This window comes from Artibeus jamaicensis, unplaced genomic scaffold (assembly GCF_021234435.1).
Source record: "Artibeus jamaicensis isolate MK-2021 breed Jamaican fruit bat unplaced genomic scaffold, CSHL_Jam_final contig_497, whole genome shotgun sequence".
NCBI classification, from domain to species: domain Eukaryota; kingdom Metazoa; phylum Chordata; class Mammalia; order Chiroptera; family Phyllostomidae; genus Artibeus; species Artibeus jamaicensis.
In genome coordinates, this window is record NW_026521863.1 from 6,828,578 (window position 1) to 6,850,434 (window position 21,857).

General features: G+C 50.6%; 1 protein-coding gene across 11 annotated transcripts in view; it reads right to left on the minus strand.

The window, feature by feature from the left end:
• Positions 1-7,263: 7,263 nt before the first annotated feature.
• The window catches only part of ARID1B (AT-rich interaction domain 1B), a 396,315-nt gene continuing 381,721 nt past the window's right edge, over positions 7,264-21,857 (minus strand). For all 11 annotated transcript variants that reach the window (XM_053668769.1, XM_037126070.2, XM_037126073.2 and 8 more), the window contains 5 exons: positions 19,089-19,239; positions 16,554-16,650; positions 14,650-15,433; positions 12,636-12,766; positions 7,264-10,381 (listed from right to left, as the gene is read on the minus strand). In XM_053668769.1, coding sequence (XP_053524744.1) covers positions 8,651-10,381; positions 12,636-12,766; positions 14,650-15,433; positions 16,554-16,650; positions 19,089-19,239 — 2,894 coding nt within the window. In that variant the 3' untranslated portion in view covers positions 7,264-8,650. The remainder of the gene's footprint in view (positions 10,382-12,635; positions 12,767-14,649; positions 15,434-16,553; positions 16,651-19,088; positions 19,240-21,857) is intronic.

The window sequence follows — 21,857 nt, forward strand, 5'->3', positions numbered from 1 at the left end:
GTGCGGGCGGGTCTGCCTGTCCTCTGCTGGGGGGGGGGCGGAGGCTGCGTTCCTGGGGCCCCTGGTGTGAGACCCGAGGCCCAGCTCGACCTCCTTTCCCGGGAGGGACCGGCTCCCTGGGCTCCCTCGCACACCTGGGAGCCGGCCTCAATTAGTCAAGTGTGAAAAGCAACCGGGCAGACCTGTGAAATTCAGGATTTTCCCTGGAGCTACGCTAATGGCTTGGAGGGGAAGGGGAGGGGGAGGGGCAAGGCTTGAGCTACTGGAAATGACCTTGGGGTCAAGAGGTCATTTAGTCCAAGGGATTCATTTGGCAGATAAAGAATCTGAGGTCAAGCACACAAAACTAAGGGGGGGGGGGAGAGGAAAAAAGTGACAGAAATGTTTTTAGAAAATAAATATAATTCATAACAAATTTAATTTGAAAAAATATTTGGCAGAAAATTGACAAAGGCTACAACTCGAAACTTTCCGAATGACAACATATAAGTGAGTTAACGCATAGTAGAAGGGTTCAGTCTTACTGGCAAAGAAATGAACATGAAACGATAAAAGTCTTTTTTGTCTTGTTTTGTCAGATTTGGGGGGCAAATCTGCCTGCCCGGTGCCGCCTGGGCTCGGGGGCTGCACTGTCGTCCACTTCTGCTGGGGTATCCAATGACCTGACATCCAAACGGCTTTAAATAACAGCCGCCCCATTTCATACATCATTTCTGCAGGGACCGACCCTACAAATTTATCTTAATGAATTAATTAGAGAGACTCCCAAAGACTCACCTCCAGGGTGTTCGCAGCGGCACTGCTCATGGTGGTGAAAATTTGGAGAAGACATAAATGCCCAAGAACAGGGATTGGTGGAAAAATGGGGCCCTGGGCAGCCACCCAGACCCGAATGTTAGAAAAATTAATGACATGACAAGGCTCATAACACATTTCCAAGGTGGATGATGAAACTGAACACTTTATGAAAGTGGGTTATTTCCAGAATTATAGGTAGTTTTTATCTAAAATTTTTATCTCCACGCTCTCATGCTCTTCAAAATTTCTACAGCGGGCCCGTTTTTAACCTCTTACATTAAGAGGACAGGGAAGGGAGCTCGGATGCAGGGAGCAAAGGGACGAGCAGCGTGAGAGTTTTGCCAACTGCCACTCCCGTGGCCAGGGGCCACAGGGGCGGGGGCTTGGTCCAGCCTGTCCCTCGTGGCCTCCGACCCCCCACAGTGCCCGCCACCTGCACGGCCCTGGGCCCAGGACCCAGGAGGTCAGCCTACTGCAGGACAAGACAATGGTGCCGGAGGGCAAGGGCAGGGAGCAGGCACATTGCCCCTGGTTCAGGGAATGAGGAGACAATGAAAGGGACTTTGGTTGGTTTCTGGCCCCAGTGTCTCTGCCCTGTTTCCACACTTTCTCACTGCGGGGACATTCCAAAGTTTTATTTTCCCAGTGTCCCAACTCCCTGCCCCCTCTTCTCACCTGGCACAGACAAAGTGAGACCTTCTTCCTACTTCCTCCAGATGCTGCATCCTGCCCCCTCCCTTCCTGACCCCGACTGGCAGCTTTCAGGTCTTGGGGTCTTCCCACCAGTCTGCTCTGCAGGAGCAAGGGAGGGTGGGTGGCGCCCCGCCAGCAGGAGACCGGGAAGGTGGGGGCAAACACTCACAGGAGGGACAGGGGCTGTGATGGCGTCCACCACCTGGATGTGCACCAATCCCCACAGGCATGTCGGTCGAAGCCCACGTGACCGGGAACTGGCCGCCCCCTCCAAGTGGGTGGTGGTGGCCCCCAGGGAGGCCATGCCCAGTGGGTGGCACTGGGCAGTGGAGACAGGCTGCAGAAAGGCTACGTATGGCGAGAACAGGTAGCTGGGCCTGGGAGGAAGCTGGCACTGCCACTTGACCCTGTTCGATGCCACTTCCGGGAGGCATCAAATGCCACCCACACCAAAAAGAACTAAAGAAGCAAATCCAGGGGCCAAACTGTCCCCAAACCTAAGTCAGTTAAAGACAAGAGGAAATAAACACGTGTCCCCTGTTACAAGTGCGCCTCTGCCCCTTGAAGGAACGCCCCCAGGGCGAGTTCGGCTGGGGCAGAAGGCACGCCTGCGGCCACAGAGGCTGAACCCGCTCTGGGCCAGGCGCCCATCAGTGCCCTGCAGGCCCTGCCGGGGGCACATCACGGGGGCTTGTGACAGTGCTCGGCATGTTTTGGATGGAAAGTGCTATGGTTTGGCACAGGCCTGTTCTATGCTGGATGGGGGGGGGGGCTCAGGCTTTGCCCACCTGACGGGAACAACAAGGGCGCGGCAGTGAACTGGTGTTGTTCAGCTGGGCTGTGGGAGACCACCGAGAACCCTGCTCCCCAGGCGCTGAGCGGGGTCCGAGCAGCACCCCACTGGGACCTGCTCCTGTGACAGGGGCAGGGATGGAGGGCTGGAGGGCTGGAGGGCTGAGCTGAGACTTTGGGCCTGAGGCCAGTGGGAGCCTGTGACATCCCCACGGGGGCCCCACCGAAGTCAGGTTTCCAACGTGCTCCTGAGAAAATCAGTGCGTGCACCCCGATTTGATTGCTCAGTCCTCTGAGCCCTCCAACGAATATCACATTTAATTTTTGAAAACAAAGCCCACCAAGGTGAAATTCCATTACGTAACAAAACCTATTTTTCCAGATGCATTCCAATCTCCTTCCACCCAGCAGAGCAGACATCCGGTGTAAAATGTGGGCAGAGGGGAGTGCTCGGGACGGTGGGTGGAGAGGGGCCTTTGCTCTCCGCTCCCCTCTGCCACCAAAACTTGTCCCGATAAATCTCTGGGGCTCCCCGTCATCCGAAATCTTCTCCCTTCAGATCTTATGGCCAAGAGAAGCAGCGGCCACATGCTCGACCATTTGGTGACAAAGACACTGAACCAGCAAAACAAGGACTGTGCTGGCAGGGAAAAAATATATATTTTTTCATTATGCCAGAAGTGTATTCATCCGAAATGTGTAGAAGATATGTCATTTTCCCTCCCCACGGGAACAAATAACTTCTTGCGTTAGAGCATCATTTGAAAATTATGATCCAAACATCAGCCATGGGTGTCCTCCCCACATGTCCCTTGTCACTCCTCAGGTGTCATTTGAGTCACAGTGGGTGAGTGAAGAGTGACACAGAAAAGAAAAAGAGCTACCCCCCCCCATACTGTCTAGCAGGGGCACCAAAGAGGCTGTTTATCAGGGACATCATTCCCCAAACCAGCAAAGCTTCCACAAAACCCGAAGAAAACCCAGGCCTGAAGGTCATGTCCACTCCAAGCACTAAAAACACCCACACAGAGTTGTCACCACTCACTGGGCAGCAGTGTTAGAAGTGCTGCCGGTCTGGCCCGAAGGGCTGTTTCTCTGAGCAAGGCCGTCTTCAAGAAGCCGAATCCAAGTTTAGGTTCTGTGGGCCTTTGGGAAAGCCTGGTTTGTAGAACACCAGCTCCTGGGCCAGCTGGACACCGAGTTAATGTGGAAAATGAAAGTTCCAGTTTCATTATTTCCCCGACCTTAAGCTTCCAGGGAAAGGACACGCATCTTGAAGGCCACGCCCACCACCCGAGGAAACCCAGCCCATCTCCAGCTAAGGGTGAAGACCACAGTCCTTCGTCTCTGGGGAAGCTCTCTGCTGGGAGCATCAGGTGAGAGCAAACAGCCAATGAAACACAGGACTGGCCCTCTGCCATATTTGACCCCTGAAATAACGCTGCTAGCCACCTTACTTTCAGAATGACAGGACAGGTCAAGTTTATTGCATGACCGTGTTCCAGAGATATGCGCTCCCCAGGCTTGCAAAATTAAAGGACAGCTCTTACCACCTGTGGGGGTCGGACACCCTCCACGGATGGTCCACAGAGACATTCTGCAGTCACCCTCGGCAACAACACAATCAACAGGCTAAGCTTTCATGGCTTTTAATAGAAAAGTCAAGAACAAAGACAGTCACACAGAAACGTGTGAGTGGTTATGAAAAATGGGAAAATATTCTCTTAGACCAGAGTGTAAAATTGCACAAAATACACTTTCGGGCGGACGACAAAGGAGAGGTATACGCACAGGTGTTAAGGGCCTTTGTCACGATCCCCGTCCCTCGGCAACCCCAGGTGGGCATCGCCACGCTATCACAGGCGAGGAAGCTGAGGCTCAAAGAATGTAAGTGCCTTGCCGAAGACTATAGGGACAGCAGAAGATTCCAGAACCCCTTAAGGGAGGACATGTCAGTTTAGTTTAAGGAATAAGTACACTTTAGATACCTGCGTAAGGAACTCGGATGCGTAGAAGTCAGATGTGATCTTCGGCTAATGCCGGTGCTTCAGAAGGCTCTGCAGTGTGTTCATAGGATTAAAAAAAAAGGTCCCCCGTTAAGTAACTCAGGAAGGGCTTGGGACTCCCCAGCGTCTTTTCTGCAAGGTTTTCCAGTCTTTTACATGATAACGGGTTGCAGGTGGCCGGGAGAGTGTGCAAGGCATTGCCCCTTTCAGGTCGCTTCTGTTACTTAGGCTGTGCTTTGGAAAAAGCTGGGGTAAAACTCCAAGACCCTAAAGCCAAATTTGGGAACAGGAAAGGAGTCTCAGCATTTGGGGACACAGTTGAGGGACTTCCCCCAACAGCCCCCAGGGACTCCCTGGGTTTACACCTCAAAGCCAGTTGACTTGGTGAACCAACTGGTGACCTGGGTCACCACCGAACTAAAGCGGGCTGGGACTCAGCGGACACCCAGTGACTGCAGATGGGCCTGGGCCTGTGTTGTGGTTTGCAAGACTTAAGAACAAAGAAGGCTTCAAATGAAGTCCTCGTGCACATTTTCAGTGCCATCCTGTCTCCAGGGGCCTAGCAGGTAACCTGGGATCCCTGAGCCCTGGTTCTGTCTTTCCTGCCACTTCAAAACGCACAGCACCCTCACTGGAAGACAGGCAGAAAGGGACCCAGATGCCTTCCAATCCCCATCTTAGCGTGGGTGGGACCTCAGACAGCACCCACCCAGCACCTTTGCAGGGCACATGGGTTAGGCCATGGCTGGGGCTTCACTAGGAGCTCTCGACGTTCGGCCCAGAGCTTTTCTCCCCATCCCCGGAACCACCTTCTCAGGGTCTTCATTCATCAACGATCTCTCCAGCCTGGAACACAACTGTGCACAGAGTGTGCACTCAATACTCGGCACCGCTGCTGAGTTCATGAAGAATGGGACGCTCAGCAGGCTGCAGACCACCACCAAACGTGTTTATGGGGGATGTCACATGCCGGTCTGACGATGAAGCTCCCCGCTGCCGGGGTGGGGCAGAGGGGACAAGGGCTGGCGCTGCCAGGCAGCAGGGCCTCCACTCTCCAGACAGAGAAGGGAAACAAACTCAGCAAGAAGAAAACGGGTTGTCTGGCTCATTTATGATACCGCTTCCTTGCAGGCGAACAGACAGGGGAGTTGGTACATGGGCTTTGAAAGGAAATGGAAGATTTCCAACAGTTTTGAAATAGATGGATTTCAGGGCAAAGGCCATTTTTTTTTTTTTTTTCATAAAAGAGGTAGTTAATAGCTTACACCATATCATCAAGTTGTTCATACCCCCCCTTCAAAAAATCATTGTCTGTTTTAAGTTTTAAAAAACAGCATAACTAGTTTTTGAATAGGCCACATTCACAAATAAAAAAGGATTCTGTATCATTCTCTACCTCCAACAAATTTTTTGAAGTTATTTCTGAGAACATGCCACCCAATATCTTCCGTGACATTAAAAACATTCACTCAAATACCAACAGATTCAACTTTATAGCACCATTCCAAAATACTAAACTTTCTTTGCACCTTTATTTTTATCTTTTTTTGTACACATATCAAGATGGGCATCCTGTAAATTTCTGAAAAACCTCATAGAAAAAAAAACAACTAATTTTTAGGACAAAGCAGTAAGTCAGTGTGTAGGCAGGACGATCTCAGGTGGGCTGTAAGTTCTTCATGGGCTTCTGTCATCTCGAGTCTGGGGTGAGGGTGGAGAAAGGATGCTCAAGTCTTCCCGGATTATTCTAGATACCACGGTGCACGTCAGCACGCACACACCACGCTCAGTGGCCGTGGCCGGGCTCTGGGTGCTGGTGCCAACTCAGCCACGACGACGGTCCTCGGTAATGACTTCGATCTTTTCATTGACAACTGGGCTAGTAGGTAACTTCAAACCTTTCATTCATACTCCGTAAGAGAGGAATTCTAACCATACTGAATCCCCTCTTACAAATCTCCTTATTTGAAGCTTGGAGCTCTAAAATCTGTTCCCAGCAAGCAGATGTATTTCAAGTAGAATTATAAATGGGTTTTTAATTCAACGTGTATCTGGCTGCATCGTCATGGAAGGAGACTATGTTATGTGGGAGTTGATGGATGAGCCTGCGTGCAGAAAAGAGGTTTTTTCTCGTGACACTTGAGAGTCCCGCTTCCCACTCTGACTGTGACTGCGTGCTCTGGTCTAACTCTTCCGTGTGTGACCGTGAGTGATGGGCCCTGGACAGGAGGTCTGGCGGAGGGCGTGGAGGTGTGAGCATGCGCTGACCGGGAGGGTGCATGAAGAGGTAGAATCGGGAGGGTGTCCACTAACAGCTTAGTTTTGCAGCAGTTTTATTAAGAGAGTGCAGGTGACGCAGTAACAGTCAATCCCAGGAAGAAAAAGTTGAAATGAGGAATGACTGGTATTAAAAAGCTATTGTGCACCAGGTAGGAAGGAATATGAGAATATTAATATGCCCTGAAATAGAAATAATCACTTTGCACTATGTACACGACATACAATATAACATACTCTTTTTAACATTGCACAGTATAAATATCATACACGGTGGAGTCGACTAAATGCAGAATGACTCTGAGGCACACAGAGGAGGCATGGAATAGTGAACTCTGGTTAAAATGAAGACGGGATCAGTAAAAGGCAGAGTCTGCACTGTCAGGTCGGTGACCTCCTGAGGTCTCACCCCGTGGGCTGGCAGCCCCCTCCCACAGACCCTGAAAAGCCTCACACCTCGGTGTTGTCAGAGCTGATTGCTTCAAACAGAGGCGAATTAGCTGGCTCATTTGAGGTCAGACTGTTGCTCCCCACTCTAAAGCAGGTAACCCCTAAAGGTCCCTCCCGACCTCACGGTTTCGTGACGAGGGGCTGTGACAGTCCATGGCTACGTCTCCCTGTACCTGGTAAATGAGCTGGTACTACGGACCCACTTTCAGGAAACCAGAACAGTATTCAAGAACACCCATCACAGTGCTTAACAAGATTTAATGTACATTTATTCTTAACATGTGGAACATATAAAGATTTTATACTGAATAAATGATATTCATTAAGCCAGAGGAAAAGGAGGAATTTACATCAAGATTTCTTCTTCTCTCTCTTTTTTTTTAAACTACATTATCTTGAAATACAAATGTGGATTCTCATCACTGAAAAATCTTTGAAGTTGTGTTTCTTCCTTGCAGTTGTATTTTTTTTTGTCTGTACTGGTGACCATTTTCTGAATCAACCCATATGCAACCATTTTCACACCTTGATTCATGAAGCAAATCGTGATCAGCTGCTCTCCCGAAATAGAGCATGACTTTATACATACAGAAACTTGTACATTACCCTCTTTTTTTTTGTTTTTGTTTTTTGTATTTTTTTCCTTTTTTTTGGAGATATGGCCCTAATGAAAAAATATATAAAATAAAAATAAAAAATTATTTAAAATCTACCATCACTTCGTAGTTACCACATCATGAAAAAGAAACTAAAAACTTTGTACTAAAAAAAAAAAAAAAAAAAGAAAAAAAGAAAAGAAAAAAAATGAGGGTATGTTTAATGTACAACTTCTATATACATCACAGCCCATAGGCAGTAAAAAAAAATATTTAAAAAATGATTAAAGGAACCGTGAAGCACTGTCATGTGGAAGGCCCACGACAGACAGCAGGCGTGACGGGAGTGGAGAGGAAGCGAGTTCCGTTGATCGTTGTCAGGTACGCATTTTCAATCTTAAAAAAAAAAACACGTTATTTTTGCTCCTCGCCTAATGTAACCATTTTCCTGTGGAGAAACCAGTATCATGTCATACAGTCTGACTACCGACTGACACACCTCCTTGAGCCCCTACACCTACACATCTCTAGAAGTTTCTATTGCACAGAGCTTTGGGCGATGGGATACAGTTTTGATTTCATATCCGAAGTATAACATGCCTGGGATATTGGTGATCTGCCACCTTTTGGCCTCGGTGTGGTGAATTTTCCCATCTCAGCATCTTTTGCCACAACTTTTTTCTTTAAAGTCAATTTGCTTCCCCCAAAATGCAATACAACATGGAAAAGAACAATAAAAAGAAAAGCTGTGAAAAACAAAAAGTGACCTTTGAATGCACTAGACAGCAACTTTGGTTAAAAAAAAAAAAAACAATAAAAAAACCCAAACAGATGTACTTATACACACAGACAGCAAATATTAATTTCATAACTGTTCGAATTAATTATTTCTTTAATTCCCAATTGGTAAATAGTGAATGGGGCAGAGGAGCAGAGATTTTCTTTTCCTTCTTCCTACGCTGGATAAACAAGAACAGAAAACAGCCAGTTACACGGGAGCTTCTAGTCTTCACTCACACATGCTGCTTCTCACTGATGTCATAACTGCCCAATCTGAAACAGTACGTCACAGATGACAGATGCAACCAGAGAGTTCAGGACGGCAGATATCGAGATATCCAGCAACCGGCCCTCGTGCAGGAGGAACTCCGAGCGGTTCTCGTCCACCCTGGCCATGGCCAACAGCGCCTTGGCCGCCCTGCACATCATGTCCACGCTTGGTGGCTCCAGAGGCGGGGGCTGCATGTGCATGAGGTTATGCTGGCTCTGCTGATACTGGGCCATCGTGACCCCATCCTCCAGGAAGCTTATCAAGTTTCCAATGCTTCCTTTTTGCACAGCTATTGCCCTTGCCGCCAGCGTGTCCCCTTGGGCCAGGTTCGATAAGAGCGCCATGGACATTTCTCGACAGACTGGGTTTTTGCGGTCCCCAACGTACCTAACTAACGTCGCATAGAATTTCTCCTGACGACTAAATGGAGGCGTGGCCAAGATCAGGTCCACATTGTTGTCCTGGATACTGAGTTTACAGAGGGTCTCCAGCACAAGTCTCTGAGGCGACAGGACAGAGTTGGGTCCCACCGTTGGAAAGGGGTCTTGTGCCTCTGCAGACGGGCACACCATCCAGTGCAGCAGGCCATCCAAAATCGGCAAGCAGATGCTTTCCGTGTAGGCAGACAAGTCCAGCTGCCCGGAGATGTTGGCCAGCGTGACCAGCGTGTTATCCCGCAGGACCTCGAGGCAGTCCCACCACCACTCGTCCTTGCTGCAGGCCAGCCCTTTGTCCTCGTCCTCCTCCTTCTCGTAGGTCTGCGGCGCGCGCTTCCTCTCTGGGTGCTCGTGGTGAAGGAGAATCAGCTTCCCTAGGATCAGCACCAAGCCTGGGTGTTTGGACATTTCGGCATCGTTGCCAGGCACAAAAGACAAGCTACGGACAATGTTTGACACACAGATACAGCGCTTGGCCAGAGAGTCCTGCCAGTGCGCAATGGTGCAGAGCGGGGTCTCGTCACGGCTCCGGGGCTCGTCCTCCAGCAGCTTGATGTTCCGGTGGCTCTTGGCCTGGTGGATACCGAAGGGGAACTTGCTGCTCTCCGCCTGCGCCCCAGGGTTGGCGTCTTCGGGCAGTGCCCCCGGCCGGGCAGACAGGACGTCGTCGATGGTGGCAATGATGCTTCTCTCTTGCTGCTCTTCCACGTCCCCTCTTCCTTCTAGCTCTTTCTTTCGGCCTGTGGAGCTCAGAGCAGGAGGAGGGCGCCTGCGTGGAGGAATTTCCATCTTGCTCTCAAAGTGAGTCTGGATGTGCTCGGTGGTGTCCCCGCCGCCCAGCTGCCAGTGCAGGAGGCCACTGGTGAACTCCTGAACCCGACCCAGCTTGTTGGATCGGTCAACGACAAACAGGTTGTTCTTTTTGACGATCTTGATTGGCAGCTTGTCAAACTTGCTGGCTTGCCTGGGCTTCTCCTTTGGATCTGCAGTGGCGTCGGGAGGAGTCAGGGCCGAGCCGCTCTTCTCCTCCGTCTCTGTCTTCCCACTGTCTTCCTCCTCCTCCTCCTCTTCCTCCTCCTCGTCGCCTTCGTCCCCTGTACATTCGGCATCTTCCTCCTCCTTCCCAGAATCGTCGGCCGAGGCCTGGCCATCATCTCTCTTCATTGCGCTCTGCAGTGCTTTTTGGCTGGGGTCTCCCACTTCATATTCCATAAGAATTCCAAAAATGTCAATCAGGCATTTTCTAAAGTACTCTACTAAAAGTTCGAGAAATCCGGACAACTAGAGAGGAGAAAGAGAACAAGAACAGGTACAATGTTATGCCATCAAAAGGGCCGAGAGGGTCCAAGTCCTGAGCACTGACAGTGTGTTTTGTGGTGGTTTTCTGTATTTCTGGCTGGGCCGAGAAAGAAAAATTACTTATCGGTTAGAACCCACATCCCGACTTTCTCATCACCGACCAACCTAACGTTTATCTACCGTGTCTTACTTCCTGCGCGTGCGCCTCTACACTATCAGCACGGAAACCTGCCCACGAGTTTCCTATTTCTAGGGTGATCTCGGAGGGAGAAGGAGCGGTTCGCTGTTCTTAGCCTTTTCTGATTTAGACAGAATGCATTTGTATGTTCTTTCCTGTTCCCTACCCCAAACTTCGCTTGCCTGCAATTTTACAGTTTTGCTATTAAACTATATGGCTATTTTTGTTTCAGGTGCCATACATAGGTCACTCTAATTTATGACCTCTGTATCGCCTTTGGGAGGTCACTTCAGCAATGTAGCATGCATAAACAGGGAACAGTCAAAGCCAGTCAGCTGAGTCCCTGATGAGTGGATTGGAATGTCTCACGGCATGCAATGTGACATTTCAGCTGCTCACAACTCTCACTGAGAGACAAAAGCCACAACAAGGACCAGTTTCCCTTAAGCACATGTTTGGTCCGAGAAAACCAACAGACACAGCACCCCTCCCCTCTGCCCGCAAGGGCACGTGTGGCAACGACACAGGGCCAGTCAGTAGAAAGACCCTTTAGAGATGATGTCTGGAAAGCAACTGCTTTCCCAGCCTGCTGCCAGCTTCCTGGGTTTGAAGGAGTCCCCACGTAAAGGGAACTCCAAGAGGCAATGAGAAGGGGATCACGTTCTTAGGGTACACCAGCACTGAACTTGACTTTCCTCCAGGGCCAGGGAAAAGGGAAAGCTGATTCGGCAGACCTGTTATGAAAATGTGGGATGTAGCAGTTCACCTGAGATGAGGACAAAGTTAATTATTCCAGCACAGGAGGCATCCACTTTTGAATACTCATTTTCAGTTGGAATGAACTCCGTGTGATGTTTATAACCTTATTACTACACTTCCTATCAACTGAAAAGCTGCCTCTCAGGGCTGCAGCGAAGACCTACCTGAGAGAAGAAAGAGCAAGTGGGAGATTCTGGTCCTATTTCCATAGAAGGAACTAGAGGTTTGGGCTTTTTTCACCCAAAGCAAAGACTTGTTCGCACACAGTAGGGAAAACCACCTTTTCGTGTTTTTGTTTTCTCAAGATCTCTCGACAAGTCTGTAGCCAGCCGACTCTGCGGCATTCTTCCCAACTTCAGCTCCCTTCTCGCTTCTGGCGGTTACGCTGGGGACTATTCTAAACCCAGCAACGAACCAAGGAGGTCTGTGAGCTCAATCCGAGTAGCAGGCTTTCACATGACTGCTTCAGAGTAACCCGGAGAGAGATGGAGGGACCACATGAAGAAACAAGCCCGGCCGCGGGCTCAAGGCCACTTCAGCTGAACGGCGGGTACGTGGGGATTCGTTCAACTGCTGGCTCTACTCGCACGAGAGTGGACCCTTGAACAGCATGGGTTTGAACCGCGAGAGTCGGCTCACATGCAGAATTCTTTTCAGCGGGTACCTGTGCAGTTTCGGATTTGTGAGGGTGACCGTATGTATTGATTCACACCATTCTACACGAATGACTTGAGCATCCGTGGATTTTGATATTCACGGGGGGTCCTGGGCCAGTCCCTGAGGGAAAAACCTGTCTGCCTGGGGAGGCAGAGTTACTCTCCAATTTCTGACTGTGGGGGCACCCTTTGTCCCTACGCCGTTCAAGGGACGATTGTACATTAACATTTTATAAATATAAAGTTTCTCTCTACTTTTACATTTTTTAAAATTAAAAAGGTATGAGTCCCCTTGGAAAGAAAAGTAACACTCCATTGCAACCTGCTACGTTCCTAACACTGACTACAGATAGAACTTTGTGCGTGACCTTCGAGTTAATTCCCACTGGGCTGCTAATACTCATTCTAAAACAGCCATTTGACTATGACCTATCCCACCCCCACACATACATGTACAGGGTCACGGTTTTCTGGGACATAGGTATGCGTGAATTTCTAGGAAGCCTGGAGTGATTTTAGCCCAGACCAAACTCTTGGGCAGCCTCACGCTGACTGGTGCTGAGTGCCGGCATCGGTCTGAGCTGTGAGCGCCACTTCTTTTCCTTACCCCAGTCAGTCCTCGGCTGGACTGGCGCTGGCTTACCTGCGAGAGATTGAACGTAGCGACGGTGCTGTCGTCATACAGGAGGATGTTGATGGTGTCCAAAGCCCACGTGCTTTCGGCCAGAAGACCTGACTTCAGGGACATCATCACACGCCATGCTTCCGGAGTCACTGGAAGTGGGGGGAAGAATAAGGGTGTGACGAACATGAACTGTCTGCGTGGAAGGACAGGGACGAGCAGAAGGCTAAGAAAGAAGCAGTGCAGTGCTGAGTGAGGTACTGATTTTAAGTGACTGCTGCGAGGGATCGTTAAGCGTGATCATTTCCAGATCTTAAATGAGGGGACAGCTGTCCTGAGGGGCTTTGGTGTGTAAGATCCCTCTGCTTCGTGGGTGAAACGTGAGCCAAACGTGCTTCTAGAGGGTGGTGGCTCGCACGTGGCCAACGTCATTCCTTTACACCCGGAGAGAGCCCGCTGCATCAGAGCGCCAGCGCTGGAGTCAGACCAGACAATGCTACTTGTCTTCTTTTGCCTGCTCCGTTTGCCAGTGTCTCAAGGTGGCATCTTCAGAAGGCTGGCAAATATAACAGAAAATTATTCCCCAATAGCACCTCTCAGATACGAGGTCTTGGTTTTCTCATGCCATCCTCGTCCAGTCCTGACCTCTGACCTCAGAACGTGCTGCTGACAGACACCAGCACTCGATGGTTCAGATTTTTCAAGAGCTTGGCATGAGCCAGGGTGGGAGACGGAGGGCTTCCCCACTCCTGTTACCGAAGATGACAGAGCGACCGGATGAAGCGTGCACAAGGTCTGCCGCGAGCGGGGCCCAGAGAAGAGGCCCGCCAGGTGCTGCAAGGGCCGCGGAAGCACGTGGCGTGGGGAGATGGGCGCATCTGAGCTCGCCATGGCCACAGCCAACACCAGACGCCAACAGCACCCTCAGGTGCACCTTTATTTTAATTTCATCTACTTTTCTAGTTTTTCTGAGATAGGCACATAATGTTTTCATAAAAGAAAAAGCAGACTTCCTTTCTAAAGTAAGGAACGTAAATTTCCCTAGGCTACAAACACTTAGTACACAGCATAATGTGTACTAAGAAATTTTATAAAAATTTAAACATATGAACACACACATAAACATACAAATACATGTGCATATTTTTACATATATTTCCATACATATAATGGTGCTTGTGTCTGTATCTCTTGCTCACTTCCAGGACCCCTCTCTAAATAAAACTCCTCACTTTTCTTCCCCTCTCTATAGCTCTTTAGTGCCCAGTGATTGAAAATGTCTTTAATATCTTTCTGATCACTGCAAGGATTTCACGTCAAGTGATTTTGAGATTTTTGAAAATAAATTTTTAATATAATAAAGACCTTTAGTTCCCTTTGCTGTATTAAAAGTACTTCAAAAACAACACAGGAAAACTGTGTATTCCCAGCAAGTCCAGAGACCTGGCTGGCATTCAGAATGTCCCCAGGAGGATGGACAAGCGCCTTCGGCCCTCAGCTGAAGCGGCCCCCTGGCCCGCCGCCGCCACACGCCGCATCCAGCTCCACCCCCAGCTCCACCCCTGCCTGCCAGCGGTCAGGCTCCTGCTCTCTCCCAGGCAAACTCACTGCCCGTCTGTATGCTGTCACCTCAGCGACAGGGTGGCTTTTTCTTAGGCCACCTAGCGTTTCACCAGCCCCACAGCTGTTCTGCTAAGCATGTGTTGCAGAGATTAAGTGCTTGGTCAAGGTCAAATCTTCAAGCCTAAAACCTAGTCCACAGTCACTGAGGCTTCCCTGGTTTCTCATCTGGAGCCACCTGTCTTACACAGTAACAGTCCCGTGTGAAGACACCACTTGAATTCATGCTCTTCTCCAGTGCTGCTTCTCAATTCCCATTAGTGAATTATTATCAACCACTGCTCCTACGAAAACCGGACAGTTTGTTCTCCTACGAATTTCCTACCTTGGAGAGGAACAGGAAGTACATCTGAATGGCAAAATTCTAGGCCACACCCAGCACTCACTTCAGGAGCAAAGCCCTGGGCACACTTACCGATGTCCTTTGAGGTAATCTTTCGCCTTTGTTTCAAGACCGGCTGTGATGCTTCCACGGAGCCAGGAGGGAAGGTGATCTCCCTCCGGATTGGGGGCGGCTGGGGCGGCGGCCCGGCCACCTGGGACGTGGGCACGGTGGGCATGACCTTCTGCATCTTCATGGAGGGCAGGAAGGGAGACTTGCTGGGCGACATGCGGCTCTCGAGGGAGCGCGGGAAGGACGCGGGACTGGGTGCTCTGGAGATGTGGTTTGGCAGCGAGGGTGGCGTCTGGTAGGACGACTGCGGTGGGCGCGTGATGGGCTGCATGGAGGCGGAGGAGGACATGTAAGGCTGACGCTGGCTGACGTGGGAAGGCCACGGGCTCTCGTGATTGATCCTCTGGTCAGGGACCATCATGTCGTCCGAGCGGTTCATGCTGGGGTACGGCGGTGTCTGTGCGGGGCCACCGGGGCCCTGCCGGTTCTGGTAGGGGTAAGGCATGTCGTTCCGAGCCGCCCACATACTCTGCGGGGGCCCCTCGCCGGAGGCCGATGGCATGGGGCCGCCCATCATCTGCGGGGGCATGGCGTGCGGCTGGATCTGGCCCGGGCCCTGCATCCTCTCCCGGTTGTACGGGTATGGGTACTGGCCCTGCATGGGCCTCCGGTCCGGGCCCGAGTAGGAGCCTCCGTACTGGTTGTACATCTCCTGCTGCTGGTTGCTGTACTGCATGTTGTACATGTCCCCCTCGTGGCGTTTGGCTGGAGGCCCGTACATGCCGTCCATATGGCGTTTGTAATTCTGAAATTCACAGAGAGACGAGTCACGCCAACAGGCAGGTGCATTGTGCAAAACTGGTATCACCTGGTGGGTGTTCGCTGCGCAGTGACTAGGGGAGGCCCTACAGCAACCGAGGACCAGCACCCGGTGTGTTCTGCTTCACTATCACACTGTACCACGCCACTGTACTCTTAAGAGGGCTTCCCAAGTTCATTGTCAAGTGCTTGGGAGATAAGAGCCTCCTGTCTTGGTATTTCCAGGACTGCAATACCGGACGGGGGTATGGCTTTGGTGACTATCACACAGGTGGCAGGAACAGGGGCTTGGCGTGGCACTAAGGTGGTGACCCCAGAGGGTCAAAGGATAAATCTCACAAGGACAGACCTGAGAGGCTCCTGGGTGACACAGATCCCTCAGGCCTCACTTTACAGGACGCCCCCTGGAGGAGCTGACTCCTCAGACGGGACCCGCCTGTGCTGCCCTGACGCCCGACACCCACGGCCCTCGCTCCAGCTCCCGGCTGGCCCAGGTCAGACCCTCCCACGAGAGCCCTGCTGGCCCCCGCCTCTGAGGGTGGGCTTGGGCGCAGCCCCTGTCACTAAGCTTCCCTCTCGGGGACACCAGGGGCGCCCGCACCTGACCAGGTGCGAATGTCCTGATGTGAGCACGATGCCGACGTGTGATTACTGTTCTTTCTCTTTCCCTGAAATCTGCTGCAGACTAGTTGGTTTACCAATACAATTCGATGTACGTACATGTGCCAGTAAAATTAAATGAGCATTTAACCCCCCCCTCTATTTTACCAGAGATCTTAGATCTTGTGTTGTTGAGAAATAGTTTGACTATGACAGTACACACAACAGACATGTTTAAAATATGCTTAAGTTGGGCTTGTTATTATTTACAAGGCTGAACGTCCTCAGCTTCTTACAGGCTGTATTGGTCTCAGGAGACTGTATATCAAGAGCTATTTTTAATTTGCTGACTGCAGAATCCTAAGACTACTTTCTAGCACCAACACCTCGTGGCTGTTCAACCCACGCCGGCCAGTTCTGTCATGCTCACTAGGACTCTTTAGCAGTAACCCAGGTTTGAGTTCTAAACTGAAAGCACAGAGGTGCCCGCCCACTCGCCAACTCACCGGCTGCTGCGGGTACAGGCCCGGCTGGTGTCCTCCATACGGCGGCTGTCCCGAGGGGGGGCCTTGGCCTGGGTACTGCTGCCCGTAAGGCTCATGCCTGGAATGAGGCATTCAGAGAAAACTTTAGGCCAAGAGAGAAAAGAATAGTCCATTTCCTGAAACTCTATGCTCCTCAACAGCTTTTCTTTACTCACACACCTTCCGACAGAGGCAGCCTGAGCAGCCGCAGACTTTAACTTTTGGCAAAAGGGATGGGAACACCCATTTTGGGACTGCCGCCAATCTCCTGGTTAGAGGCAGGAGGAGTCTGGGCTGGCTGGGCGGGCACCTCTGGCTTTGAGCAGAGGCCCCGCCCACCCGCTCCCGACCAGGGAGCATCCTACGGGACTGTGACGGGGGTTGTTAACGAAAGCAAGAAACCACACAGTCTGAGAACCCAAGCGGTATTTCTGAGAGCACCACTACATGGACATGCGGTAACAGAAAATAGTTCCACTCCTCACTCTCTCATTATGAATGAGAGATGTTTGATTTTCGAAAGGTATGCTTCAAAATTAATCCAAGTGATATTCAGTTAGCTAATAATTATATGGATGCTAGTGCTCAAAATTTCAAAGCCCTATAATACTGAAAGGCTTATAGAGAAAAGAGTAACAGGGATGATTTAAATGTATTTCTATTACATCATTCCCATTTTAAGACTCATTTTTTCAGCTATTTTACTGAGAAATTATAAATATAAAAAATAGCATGTTCCAAAAACTCAACAGATTTGAAATTTAAAACAATAAACTGGTTGAGTTACTATATTTATCTTGTAAGAAAAAGAATACTTAGATTCAATATATTCCTAAACTGGTCAATGAATGAGAATAATAAATGAACTTTTAGAATATCACATGTAAACCAGATATAAGGGGAGTTTTTGTTTTTGTAATGGCATTCGTATCTATCTAGAAGAAAGCTTATATAGTTAGGAGGAAAAACACAATTGACGTGGGTAAAATTTAAACTGAACAGGTAACGCTTTTCAGAAGAGAAAACTCAGCAATGAGGCAGACCCCTCTCGCTAACGCGGTAGCAGCAAAACGACGTTCAAACCCAGGCTGAGCAACACCGTGGAAAGCATTCCGGAAGAAACAGGAAAATGTGCGTATCTGCTTCGAGGCCTCTAAGATGGGGTGTCTCTGGACAATTGTTTTCTGATCTCATCAGCCGAGACACACACATGCAGCAGCTTTTGCCGGACCCTCAGAGACACACCACATCTAAGCAAAACTCTTGATCTGGTATATCACACACTTCCATGGTTAACTGATTTAATGCAGGCGTTATAACAAACATTCGCCACACTTCACCAGGGTAAGAATGATAAGTCTCGAGTTCTAAGTCACCATTAGTTGGTTGGTTCTAACACACCAACTCCCTGTGTGTTAAGCCAGGAACACCTCCTTCACTTCCTAACTGTTCCCAGCATATGGGCCGCTGAGTGGGGGGCCGATGAGTGGGGCACCACTCTGATCCCCCGGACTCTGAAGGAAAGCCCCCACATCTGGAGAAATGCCCACGTGGCTACAGCCAGAAAAGGAGCTGTTGGTGGTGCCTCCATTTTTCCCTTTAAAAAACGCTGTTATTACATTAAAGCTTTGTCCCTGAGCGCCGCTCTCAGGGAGGCAAAGAGCACAGAGAAGGGCCTGCAGGGAGAGTGGCACTGGGCTGCAGGCTCGGAGCCGCCCCCCCGGCCCTGGGGCAGCAAGAGCGCCTCCCCTGAGCACTGTTTCAGGGAGCAGCTCCCTGCTCCCTCTCAGAGGCGCAGCACCGGCTCCTGTCTCAGAACACACAACGCTGGGTCAGTGCTGCCACGCAACTTGCCGTGTGCCTGCCAAGACGCCATCCTGCAAGGAAGCTAGGGTGAGGCCGGTGCCATGGCTTTTCTGGGAGATGTCTGTTAAGGAGCACAGGATGCCCCCAGCTCCAGTGTCCATGGGGAGGAGCGGGGACATCTGAAGAAATGGGCTACAAGAGCTTCCCCAGAACTCACACGCCCGGGCCTGCCCAAAGCCCCTGCGGCCACCACCACACAGCCCTTCTGAGGAGGAGGACTTGCGGGCGGGCCGAGCTGACGCCCATGAGGTCCTGCCAGATCACGAGAAGGGCCACACGTGGGAGCTGGAGGTGCCAGTCTCAGTATGGTCTCAGAGAGCACCTGCGTGCTGGCAGGACTGCTGTGACATGGGACGGTTGTGGCCTTGAGTTCTCAGGGAGAAGATGTGCCCCGGCCCCGGCTCCAGTGTTTTTCTAACCTACACTTCCGGGCATTTGCTTAACACACACGGCTGAACTTGGCTGCCTGGGGACAAGGCCCTTCTCCTGGTCCTGTTACAGCCTTCTAGTGAAGGCAGCCACCAGACACAGTCCTCATGAACTCCCGCAGGAAAGCGACACTGTTTTTGGCGCCCCTGGTCTCAGGAAAGTCTGTGGGGCGGGAGCACAGGTCCTAGCAAATGGCTTCATCTCCCCCCTGAAAACACTCACCTCCGATCGTAGGTGGTTCCATAGGGAAACTGCTGCCGCTGCCCCATGCCCAGACTGGACATGGCTCCGGAGGGGCTCTGGTTGTACATGTCCTGCATGCTGCTCGTGGGCATCGGCCCTTGCGTCATGAAGGGCTCACTGCCTCCAGGCACTGTGGAATTGTAAATGACAGAGCGCAGTAAGCATTTGCAAAAGCCAAGGTCCCTTTCTAGTCCAGTTATCCTTAATCCGGCAGCTGTATCTTCTCCATAACCCCCGGCACAGGCCATCCCTGGGCGTGGGCAGAATCCCTGAATGTGATGGGATGCTGTCACCTCCTGTGGCAAAAGGCATTTCCCAGATGTAACTGGAGGTACTCATCAACTGACTGTGAGTTAACCAAGAGAGACTGTCCAGGTGTTCCTTTTAAATCCGTATCTGAAGGTCAGAGCAGAGCCAGTCAGAGATGCCCTCCCTCCGATCTTGAAGAAGCACCTGCCTTGTAGTGGAGGGGCAGCTGCGAAGACCACCCCCCAGCTGACGGTCAACAAGATGCCTTGTCCCACAGCTGCAAGGGACCAAACCCTGCCACAGTCCGAGCAAGCCGAGGTGCCCCAGCCACCAAGGAGGTTTCACCTGAGCTGACACCTGACCCCTGCCGTGTGAGCCCCTGCACTGGGGACTTGCAGAACTGTGACACCAGACTGATGTTGTTTTTAGCAGCTACGTTTGTGGTAATTTGTCACATGGTAATACTGGAAACAAATGCAGTTCCAGGTCCTCGGAAAGTCAGTACACTTCTGAGTTTACTTCCCTGTCTATTCAATGAAGCTGGTGATGCCTCTAACGGAGTCTGGTGAGGAAGAGATGAAATACACTTACAAAGTTAGTTCCCTTCCCTGAGGGGGGAGAAAAGAGAACACCTTAATGCAAACACCCACCCATGGACACACTCTCAAATCAGGATGAAGGAAACCACGAGGGCATTAAGAACTGCTCAAGAATGGACGAGGTGCACCATTTCCATTGGGGGCAGAGTGGCAATTAGGTCAAATATGCAAGTTAGCACCAGCTCAGAGCCCGAAGGAAATTGGGTCAAGCCCAGAATCTGGTCTATAGGCAAACTAAACATTTCCATGCAGATCCGAATCAATATATCACAGTATTACTGCTTGTTCACCCTATGAAGGTTGTTACTCTTATCTCACAAGAGGCAAAAACTGGCGAAAATTTTGTGAGCTGATGAATCTGTTAGGCTGGCAGCGAGGGGCAGATAAGGAAGCCTAATACTGGGAGAAGGTGTCTGTTCGCTTTGCAGTACGCTTTCACATGATCTTTGCTTACTTATTTATTTGAGAGAGGATAAGAGAGGGAAAAAGAGGGAGAGAAACATCGACATGAGAGAGAAACATTCATCGGTTGCCTCTCGTACTCGCCCCATCTGGGACCGGACCCACAACCCAGGCCTGTGCCCTGACCAGGAATCAGACCTGCAACCTTTTGCTTTGTGGTACAACAGCCAACCAACCAAGTCAGGCTTCACATACTTATCTTATTTCATCTCCATCAAACCTCAGCAGAATGAGTTTTGATGTTATTTTCCATTTTATAGACGTAAAAACAGAGATAGACAAAAATTAAGGGGAATAATTAAAGTTAAATAGCTTCATTTCCCAATATACAAAGAGTTCTTAAAAGTCATTAAGAAGAAAAATAATTGAATTAAAAAATGGGCAAACACAAAAGTGGATTGTCACAGGACAAGAAAAATAAATAGCCAAGCCCTGGCTGGTGTGGCTCAGTGGATTGAGCACTGGCCTGCAAACCAAAGGGTCACCAGTTCAATTCCCAGTCAGGGCACATGCCTGGGTTGCGGTTCAGGTCCCCGTGAGGGGGGCACTTGAGAGGCAACCACATACTGATATTTCTCTCCCTCTCTTTCTCCCTCCCTTCCCCTCTCTCTAAAAATAAATAAAATCTTTAAAAATAAAAACAGGCAAGAAATACTTGAAAAGATGCGCAGCCTCGCTAATAATTAAAGAAACCCAAGTTAAAACAGTCATGAGACGTTTCCCCTCCTAGCCTGACTGGCAAACATCCAGATGACTGACGATAACCATGTTTAGTGTGACGGTGGGGTCCGTGCATTCACACTCTTCTTTGCAGCGAGCAGCAGATCTGCACGACCTCGGCCAATGCCTGCCACTGCAGGCTGTGCCCCGGTGTCCCCCTGCTGGAGCACATGTCCAGGAGTCACGACTGGCCAAGTCCCCGCCCACCACCAGGCTGGGCTTTGACCAGCTCTGACCAGTGGGCCAATGGCACACGTGAAGCGGCTTATGGCGCTTGTCCTCCTGGAGTGCCCCGTCCTGAGACCCATCCAGTGTCACGTGGCACCTGGGGAACTCCGGGGGAACGCCCGTGGCACCAGCTGTGTTCCCGGCGCAGCGTCCGGATGGCACCAGCCATTCGAGTGGCATCCCAGCTCCAGGGCTCTCCATGGAGCTTCCAGAGGAGGACAGCTCCTCAGGGTCTCAGCTGACACCATGTGGAGCAAGGAACCGCCCCGCCCACCACAGAACTGTCTAAAAAAAAGCTCCCCCCCAACAGCGGGCAGACGGATGAGGCCGAGGCTCCGGAGTCTCAGACTGGGCTCTTTTACCCACGGTCCCTCCTCTCTATGGGGCAATTAGGACAAAGCACGGCGTTTGCACCGATGCTGGTGAGTAAATAAAAACAATCAGAGTACCACCAAGTTCACTGACAGAATACAGTGAACTGAGGAATGGA